The sequence below is a fragment of the Plasmopara halstedii genome, assembly GCF_900000015.1.
Source record: "Plasmopara halstedii genome assembly, contig: Scaffold_526, whole genome shotgun sequence".
NCBI classification, from domain to species: Eukaryota; Oomycota; class Peronosporomycetes; order Peronosporales; family Peronosporaceae; genus Plasmopara; species Plasmopara halstedii.
The window spans coordinates 1,210,570-1,220,697 of record NW_020187446.1 but is presented as its reverse complement, the minus strand read 5'-3'; the positions used below and the strand labels follow the sequence as shown (position 1 = coordinate 1,220,697).

Here is a 10,128-nt window from a genome sequence, read left to right as displayed (position 1 = left end):
ACATTTGCAGCACTTTACGCAGAGGTAGCGTATCGGGCCACCTATTTAGTTCAACAGGCTTGAACTCCGATTTTCCGCGTACACTGATATATGCCAGAGAACAGGGTAAAATGTACATTGGAGCACAGCTTCGAGCGAGGCGCCTCAATATCCTTTGGAGAACCCCGGTCAGGAGCGTGTCGGTCGTGATGCGCAAGGTGAGGACTTTGTGAGCGCGTCAGAACCGATCAGCTCCAGCCGAAAGAGACTGCTATCTTGTGAAGGTATCTGGGGATGATAGCTCAGCAAAACGGCCAGAACACGCTTTGCGTGCACCCTTCTCTTCCAGTCATGCCTCGTTTGAGTCCCGTTAGCCTCCCTGCGCGTTATTGAAATGAAAGAATACAATTGTGTCTCGAGGAGACGATTGCGCTTCGAATCTAGAAATAGAAGACGACCGTGACTCGCGGGCAGTAAGGCCCGACCATAATGTTACAAAGGCGACTCGTTCAGTTCAATGCGACTTAGCAACACCGACTGACTGTTACAGTAATGGGCCGTCCGTACACACACATATTGAGGAAGGCTTAGGTCAACTGACACGCCCCACAGCGTGTTACTCGCTTCCAACGGGCCGTTGACTTTCGTGGAGCGGAGGAAAGTGAGGTAGTATTTATATTTATATCGAGGTTCCACGTGCCCTGGTATAAAGAATGTGGGTTACACAAGATGGTGTGACCACGCAATGGTGTGACTACACTTTAACAACAAGGAGTCAGTTCGTGGCTGAACCGCCAGTGTATAAACATTTCATAAGATTTTACTATATAGATAGGAAAACCTATAGATTTAGATAAAGGCTACTTTGCCGCAAATAAAACCGAGAAATACAGATTACGTTCTAAACGGAAGATTTAATGAGCTTTGATTATAATTTACTTTTGAAGTAAGTGGATTGCAATCAATACTCGTACTGGTGCTAAGAATAGAACGAAGGTTACCAACCTTAACCAAGCTTCCTCTAAGCAAAAGAACTACGGCAGCCCCGCTGCACTTGGTAGCACTTGCAGTCAATCTACACCTGAGTAGTATCGACTGACCCTTTTTGAGAATGGAGCAGCTCTCTTTTTCTGCCCCAGGGCGTGTAGGATGGGCTTAAAGAGCTGATGTCTCTGCTTGGCCCTGAGGTCGTGCAACACCTCGCTTCGCAAGGACCTAAAGCAATCAGCGCGCGCCTAGAGGCGTTTTCGAACTGTGAAAATGCTTTGTTAGAGAACCTAAGCAGAAGATGTCGGCGATGGCTGCGTCCATAACGCCACCGTCGACGACGGATGACTCCTCTCAACCCAAGCCGCTAGTAAGCATTAAAACCTTCGAGGGAAAGGATGGAGAGAATTTCCTGCTCTGAGTGAGAGAAGCCGAGATGGCTGTGGTGCCCGCCATGCGTTAGACCGAGCAACAGCGCGTGGCGCTAGAAGCTCGATGGTCGAGCGCGAGAGTAGGCACTGACGTGCGGCACTTCGGTCGACGCGGCTTTTCCTTTCTGAGCGGAGCTAAGGCTGAAGATTTTACGATTGTTCTCGCCGCCTAACCAGGCATATTGTGTGCGATCGCATTTCCTTGCCACCCGACAGGGCAAGAAGGAATTGGTGAACTTTGTCGAAGTATTGCGTACTCTCATTGTCGGTATGGTAGCTGATCCTTTTCCTGAGGCGGTCACAGTGACCGTATAAATGGAAGTCTTCTGTGTGCACCCCTCCTCTTTTGAAGAAGCAGTGAATATGGCATTGAATGCCGAATTCAGCTTTCAGTCGGCACGACATGGTTGAGGTACACACTATAGCAGCTCGTCGAGCGGGCCTGAGCCGATGGATCTCATCTCTGCTGAGGACGAAGAGGCAGAGCTCCGAGCTGGCTACAAAAACCCGACGGTGTTTTGTCCGTGGAGGCACCCGTCAGCCTCGGATTGGCTGTCCCCTGCGCAAGGCGCGTCAAGATTCATCGAAACGACATCCCGTTTTTATCAGTCTTCTAATTCATTGCGGGGATCGACAGCACCCAGTAGTCGCGGGGATCCCTACTGGGGAAGAACTGAGTTCTGTTGAGCCTCACAGAGGTAGAGGTCAGCAGAGCCCAGCTCCGAAGAGCTCCGTGCTCTTGAACACGAAATGTGTATTCAAGCCGGGCTTGCTGGTCGTGGAAACTTTGGTGTGTCATGAACTCACCTCTGTTGAGAGGCAAAAATGTTATTGGCGCGGACACTAGACCGAGACGGTCAACGTGCTGGAGATCGGAGTATTCGAGTTGGTGAACATCAAAGGTCAGTCCCGAGCATGGCTCGCGGGCTGAACGTGGAGTGGCACGCAACTCACAAGTATGGAGGGGTATAGTTTCTTGTTTTTTATTTTTCAATAGTTTTTTACTTCGTAGGTGGATTTTTGTCATTTCAGGGGAAAGTCGAGATTCAAGGTAGATTTTTTCCATTTAAATATGTTTTTTTTCATTTAATTTGATAAACGGTATATTTTTTTGTCGTACATTCGTATGGTTTGCTACAAAATTGTATTTGTAGCAAAGGTTGCTAGAATTTTGTGATATGAGATCTCGTCATCAATCAGCTTCCAGCATAAATTGTAATTTTTTGCAATTTTTAGGATAGACTAGTAAAGAAACCGTTAATCGAAGTTTGATGGGACAAGTATCCAAAAAGCTACAGTTAAGCAAAGTCTGTCAAAGCGCAAAGTAAAATTTGAGGCCAAATGTGTAGTCATGTCATGGCATTGATATGGCCAATTTTGCTTTTTTCTCTATTGTCGCTGCCCGTGCGTGTGTATGTAAATGTAAGTTTGAGTAGCCAAGATGCTGGCTATCATCATTCTTCTCAAGCTGCCGATGCAACTGTTATTCTACATCCGTTAAATGAAAAAGAATGGAGGCTCTACCCGAAAAGAGACACCAATTTATCTATTTTGACGATTGTTCAGCCTGGTGCACATTTCATCGCAGTTAATTTTAAGCGACTTGATCTTTTACCAGGTGATAAGCTCATTGTACGAGATCCCGATGGTTTGGCGTCGGTCAGTATCACTGCAAATACCAGCACGAAGGTTGACCTCACCAATACATCGCCAAGTTCAGTATTATTACGGACTCACCCATTTTTGATTAAAGGAGATCAAGTTGTTGTTGAATATTTTCCAAGTGTTTCAACACTTGTGCTTCCACTGAGTTTGCAACCCAGCGTTGTACTAGCCTCGTATATTTACGTCTTGTATAATTCTTCGGTTGCAGATGTCGATACTGAAAGCACGGTTGGTGTCAAAGATGAAGCAAAAGAGGCTATATGTTATCAAAAGACGGAACCGAAAATGTATGCGAAGGCTCGAGCAGTAGCAAGATTAATGATCTGCAATGACCAGAGAGGGTTTTTAAAAGATAACTCTGAGCAAGTGACGAGCTGGGCGTTCTGCACTGGCTGGATCCTTGGACAAGGCAATTATCTTATAACAAACCACCACTGCATGAAAGACGCAGTAGTCGCGACAGAAGTTGACGACAATCCCTTGAAGTTATTATCCAAAGCCTTGAATCGGTTATGGCCCCATACTCGTTCTCCAGCAAACAAAACTGGTCGTATTGTCGAAGCAGTGGTTAGCTTTATGGCCGAGACAAAATCGTGCCAGGAGACAGGTTACATAGGTGAAAATGTTGGAGTGGTGGAAGCCACAAAAGTGTCGGTTTTGGCAGAAAATCCAGTGCTGGACTATGCTTTGTTACGCGTGTTGACAAATGAATCAACAACCGACTTGGCAAAACGCTATGGCTCCTTGCGTCTTCGCGTTACCGGTCCTGTCGACGGCGAAGCTATCTACATTCCCCAACATCCGCGTGGTGAGCCTAAGGAAATTGCAGCAACAAAAGATGGGAAACCTGCGGTGATCGAAGTTTTGGCCGCCTCAAACGATTCTTCGGACTTTTTACGCCATGAAGCGAGCGTCATTCAGCCAATTGTCGAATATAATGCTGACACAGAACCTGGTTCGTCCGGTTCGCCCGTATTAAGTCAGAAAGACAACACTGTTGTGGCACTACATCGCGCCGGAAGCTTTGAGACGCTGTCATCCACGTCTTCGGAGCTTTATAACATTGGAGTTCGCGCTGATTTTATTGCACGCGACCTTAAGCGACGCAAAGTTCTGCCCAAAAACTCGTTGGTGTGCTAAACTCTGCTGAAAATGAGCAATTTGTAGCTTCTGGCATCGATCGATATTCGCCTTGAAAAGTATCACATTAGATTATTCCTTTTACAGAAGACAAGGTCCGCAAGTCATAAGTTTTCGTACATCCGAGTGCTCAAACTCTTCCATGTCATTTGAAAATCGTATAATTACTGATGTTACTAAATTGGAGCAGACACTATTGCATATGCATTTCACCAATGTAAAATCAAACACCTGACTGTCCGAGAAAATCAGGGCACGGTTTACTGGGATACACGTAAATGTTCGCAAACTTTCTCGTTCGTGTGTTGTGCAGCGCTGTTTCGATGGCATACTCCTCAAATTAATCTTCATATCGCTGTATCGTCAACACAACGGAGCGTGTACTATTGACCATTACTGACTGACCTGACTTTCTGTCAAGAATTATTTCTAGCCTTCAAGTTCTTATTAAATCATATTGCAGCCAATTTACACGCAAGGTAATGCGGATGTTAGATTAACTTTTACAAGGCGTTAGAATCGAAAAGGTTGTTCATACAATTCAAATCAAATTTTTACATGACATCGTATTACCACTAGTCCAAGTAGAACTTAAAATTTGATGCATCATATCCTATTGGTAGGCTCCATGTAAGTGATGGATGTTTCAAGAAATATTATTTTCTAGTCAATTAGCAGGATGCGATTGATTTCTTGATACTAGTTGAATAATTGAAAAAGCGGATACTTGATACCCCTTAATTAATAGTCTGTTTTCAATCGTTTCAAACTTGTTATTTGAGGTGTAGCTATTTATAAGCAACATAAATCTGTAATGTGCAACGTATCAAAGGTAAAGGGAAACGCGCAGCGAAGTGTTCAACGATGAGTAGCAATGGCGAAGCAATTGAACGTTCCCATCAATCGGAACCCATAAATTCTTATAAAATTACATCTAAAGAAGCAACAGAAGATTCAGCTGATGCCAGTGAAGACTCGACTGGACGTCGTCGATCGAATTACTCAGTAAAGAAGAAACGCGAGCTTATTGCACTTGCTCAGGTTGCGGGTATCCGTGAAGTTTGTCAACTTGAGGGTGTACCACGTCGTACAATGCGTCATTGGTTGCGTGATGCGGAAAAAATTAATAACTTCGAGGGTCCAGATACACGCAAGTCTATTGGACGTTTAGGTCGCCGTGAGCTATTACCTTTTGGACAAAAACTAAGCAAATTCTTGGAAAAGGGGCGATCTGAAGGTAGAGACATAACATCGTCACATATGATTGAATATATTCGACAGGAACATGCAGAGTGGCTTGAGTGCTATATGGCAGATAAATCAAGTACGGAGAGTGGGCATGCAGCGCTTGCGAGACTATGTCAAAGGTTTGTTGAGCGACATGGAATTACTCAGCCGGAAAGTGACAGTATTTTAACACGGCATAGTACATTAATGCCCGATATGACAGCAACGGCATGTAAAAAACAGTCTACAAAGGTCACGCTGTCCTCAAATGATATGCAGACGTCTACACAATTGAATATGTTAGAATGCGAACGAGGTGACAATACTCCGTTGCTATTTGGATTAGATATTGGTACTTCGGCTATCAAATGCGTTGTTGTGAAAGCTAAAGGTCGAGAAACTGTTGCTACGACAAATGTTTCGCTGAAAGAAGTGACTGTATCGGCTCGATCAAATGACAAAATTGCCAAATATAAAGAAGGCGTGCAGAATGTCGACCAAATACTATTGGCAGTACAGCGCGCTATAGAAATGCTTCCCGAATCGGTACGTCGTCGAGTTTCGTCGATTGGAATCTGTGGTCAAATGCATGGGATTGTGTGGTGGTGCAGTCATGCTGTTCATGAATCAGCGGATCTTTTATTAAAAGCACGGGGTTCTTGTATCTACAAAAGTGAAGACACGCTCGACCCAGCGTGGAGTGAACTGATTACTTGGCAAGACCAGCGTTGCACAGCATCTTTTATAAAAAAATGTCGAGAAAAGGTTTCTTCCTTTCACACGGCGGAAACTTCTGCGATATGTAGTCCAATTGCTGCTGGTTATGGACTTGCCTCATATTCACACATTTTAGAACACTCTTCACACACATTAGTGGGCATGGATGCATGTGGAACCATTCAAGATTTTGTAGCTTTTGTGCTATGTGGTCATACACTTTCTAGTGAGACGGCCATGGATACAACGAATGCACATAGTTGGGGTGGCTTTAATATGAATACTCTAGCGTGGGATTCTCATGTATTGCGTGCGTTGCGAATTCCATTCTCGATGCTCCCAACCGTTAAAAAACCAGGCTCTTGCATTGGTCACACCTGTACGGGGTACACTGCTTTTGGGTTGCCCTTTCAAAAACCTGTGTACGTTCCGATGGGTGACCACCCGTGCTCCGTGTTGGCTGCAATATTAAAAAGCCAATCAGCATTGGGTAAAGATCTCAAGCTAACGCGTGCGTTCAATATATATTGGACGACTTGGTGAGATACTGACAATGTTGTCCTGCAATCTTAGTCGTCAATATTGGCACGTCGGCTCAATTGGCCATGGTCTTAACTGACGCTGATGTTGTCAAGCTACCATTTGGCCCGAAAAGCGATTCTCTGACCAGAAAACAAGGCAACTTGAGCTTTGAGGTGCGACCATTTTTAATTGACCACCACCTTCTAGGGGTGGCGGCATCTCTATCCGGGTATGTCTCAAATCAAATTCCTTTTCCACGTTATATGAAACTAATATAGTGATGATGTCGTCCAATACAAGTGGGAATGTTTTTGCCTGGTTGGTTCAGCAATGGCAAAACTGGACTAAAGAGATGGGATTAGCTTCTGCAGATAATGGTGATGAGGAATCGGCAACACAAAGAGATGCTGAAGTCTACGCCCGGCTTATTCAATTGGGAATGCAGCACCAAAACACGCAACTCACGTTTGTGCCGACGTTAAATGGCGAGCGCGCTGACCCAGACGCCACCGGCAGTATCTTAAACTTGCGAATGAACAATTGGAGCATGGGTGATATTACTGCTGCACTGTCTCGCGGCCTTGTTGACAACCTCTTTGCTATGATTCCAACAGAGGTACAAGCTCTCATTTCTACGCAACCGTACGTTTTTATTTTATGATTTGTTGCGACCTGCTATATGTCGATTGATCTAGTTTTCGCATTTGGTCTTTAATGTAGGATTATCGGTACAGGCAATGCCCTCGTACGCAATGAACTTATCCAACGGTTTCTACGGTGTCGTCTTGCTAATCCTCAGAATTTGCATCTACAGACAACTGCTGATGCAGCTGTGGGCGCGTCGCTTGCTCCTTTACTTGTAGATTATGCAGTGTAGTCTGATCCTGAAGGTGCTCGTCGTCAATGTCGTAAATAATTGCCAAGTCTGAAAATTAGGAGATGCAAAGCGTTAAGGCAGTTGGGGATTGTATATTTGGAAAGTCTGAGAGTTTTGCTCAACCGATATCTTATGGACAACATTCTGCAGATAAATATTAACATGCAAAAGAATGTCCTTATTTGGTATTGCGATTACATCCGTCACTCTTGCTCTTATTGCGGCCCACTTGCTCTTATATTAGAGAAAGGCAGGTGGCAATCTAGGACTCAGTCAGTTTGACTTCTTGCGCTCTCGTTTAGCTTGTAAGGGTAATAAGCTTTGTCCAGCTCATTTAGTGATAGAAAAACAAATTATTTTGATATGTTTTGTATAGCGATGAATTTGAACAGAATGGGTTGATGAGAATATACACGCTGCGACTAGACGTTACAGTTGTAAGGACGTAAAGTCACGTGCTGTCTAATATTGGGGACAAGAGCAGGTCTTTTTCGTTGCCATGACGATAAACATCAAGGTATTAATCCTTACAGAAAATTTTGAGGACGTCGTCTAAGTAGAAGAATTGAAGTTTCTGCTCTTGGCTCCGTAGAAACAAAGTTTTTAAAAAAACGTACGGAATTTTACTGTGTTACGTTCAGTATGTCACTTACGCAGAAGATAAACTTGGTTTTCATTAGTAAACAGATAGCATGTTGTTTTTAGGTAGTAGCGCAGTATTTAAGAACTCAATAATGTTTGAGCTACAGTTGTCGAAACATTTGCCAATGAATTAGGCGTCAGCAACTTCACGCTGCGGGTTTCCTATGACACTTCCGTAATTTGATCCAGCCCATCTTCCATCGGGAGCAATAAAAGCTGCAGGGAAGTAGTTGCTTGAGACGAAAAAACTAAACACAACATAATTGACAATTTTTAGATTAAGCAGCTTAAATTTGCTAGATATTTAAATCGCCAAGAGAAAAACTCCAGCCTTCGCTGTCTCAACATTAGCTTCTTTGCCACTAACTTTTCATTCACATACGTTCAACTATAAATTTGCGGCTTCAACGTTCCTACATCAACCTGAGCTGTGGAATTGTCACGTATTTTCAAACAGAACAAATTCACAACTTAAGTTGCGACTGAATCACAATCACGTACGCACGAGTATGTGCAGGTAGAAGTACACTTACGCTCCGTACTCCATGACTCATGAATCCAAGAATTATTCGCTTGCATCCATTGCTATCTCAATTAGTGCAGATGTTTTTAAGCATCGTTCGACGTTTCTTCCCTACAATCCACACGAAATGAGGAGGGCCTTATGAAAGATCTATCAGCAGACTTAGTCCTGCTTTTGCGCAAACTTTGACATTGCTCACGTTCCACATTGAGCGAATGCAAAGCTTGTTGGTACCACCTCCTGTTCTTCTCTTTTCAAGTCGCTTCATTCGTTTAAGTTCTCATCTCGGAATTGAGAAGGTGAGAAGGTCTTCCTACACACGAAGTTTTGTCAAACATGGCGAATGGTTTGCAGCCCGAGCGTAGCTTAAGAATATCGACGTAGATGTCTACCAACTAGCCTTCGTTCAACTGCGTGGTTGATGACGGATGGCATTGACTGTTAGACTTGAAGGAATGCATATGATTAATTTTCTTTTTTATTGATGACAAGCTGCACTCCAATCTGTCACTGATCTGGTCCAAATGTCAGAACTTCCGCGATCAGTACTTCAGAAAACCGCCCACAACTTTAAAGCAGCGATGACATTTCCTAGCGTTTTACTACGTAGGTCAATGTCAGCATTGACTGTTTAACAATTGGAAGATACCGACAACTTCGATTCTTAGCACACTACATTAATAAATAAAGGTAGCACCAACTGTTGAAGCATACAGAAATGGGATCCGAGCTGGCACCGGAATATAGCCAAAATTCTGTCTCGGTGCCAAACAGGTAGAGTTCATCGTCGAGATACTGAATGCTGAGTTAAGGTTGCTACAGGTTCTTTCACATTTGTCTAGTTTGCCAAAAAAGCTGCACAACCTGGAAGGGTGAGCTCGAATGATGTTCGATGGCTGCGGCTCGTCTTGAATGGAAATGCTGCAATCTCCATTCGTAATTACTTACTGAAGTATTCGGACGTTCAAGTTTGACCAACTGCACGTAGGCGCTGTGAGACAGCGACAGCTAAATGAAGACCTCATATTACAAGCGCTTAAAAGTTCTGTATATTTTTACATGAAGATCAAGAACATACAAAATCTACGCGATATGTCTGCGGTCACATATGTTTTATAGACGTTGTTAACAGCAGGTGAATCCTGGCTGCGATGATTGTGGTCGACAATGCATTAAATAATATTTGATTGAGAAAGATACTTATTATGTCGGGTTACTCACTTCTAGCGCTCGTAGCTTTAATCAGAAATCAAATGACATCACGCAAATTGAGCTGTTGCTATTCAAGGTGTTAAAATTACACCGCTGAATGCATGTGGGTGATTACGGATGCTGATTACGGACATAATGGTAGTCGCTCATTGGTCTAGATAGATAAGGTTACATTAAGAAGCTTCTAGAAGGATCTCGAAGGACAG

The 10,128-nt window shown here is 43.7% G+C and overlaps 2 protein-coding genes across 2 annotated transcripts; both read left to right on the top strand.

Moving 5' to 3' along the window:
* Positions 1 to 2,738: 2,738 nt before the first annotated feature.
* PHALS_11294 (hypothetical protein F444_02216) lies at positions 2,739 to 4,202 on the top strand (the record flags this gene model as incomplete). The annotated part of the gene is made up of 1 exon (XM_024726864.1): positions 2,739 to 4,202. The coding sequence occupies one exon, from the start codon at positions 2,739 to 2,741 to the stop codon at positions 4,200 to 4,202; it is 1,464 nt and encodes a 487-aa protein (XP_024577498.1).
* Positions 4,203 to 5,066: 864 nt separating this feature from the next.
* Positions 5,067 to 7,545, top strand: PHALS_11293 (Ribulose kinase and related carbohydrate kinases; the record flags this gene model as incomplete). The annotated part of the gene is made up of 4 exons (XM_024726863.1): positions 5,067 to 6,657; positions 6,720 to 6,841; positions 6,997 to 7,310; positions 7,389 to 7,545. The coding sequence occupies 4 exons, from the start codon at positions 5,067 to 5,069 to the stop codon at positions 7,543 to 7,545; spliced, it is 2,184 nt and encodes a 727-aa protein (XP_024577497.1).
* Between the last annotated feature and the right edge of the window lie 2,583 nt (positions 7,546 to 10,128).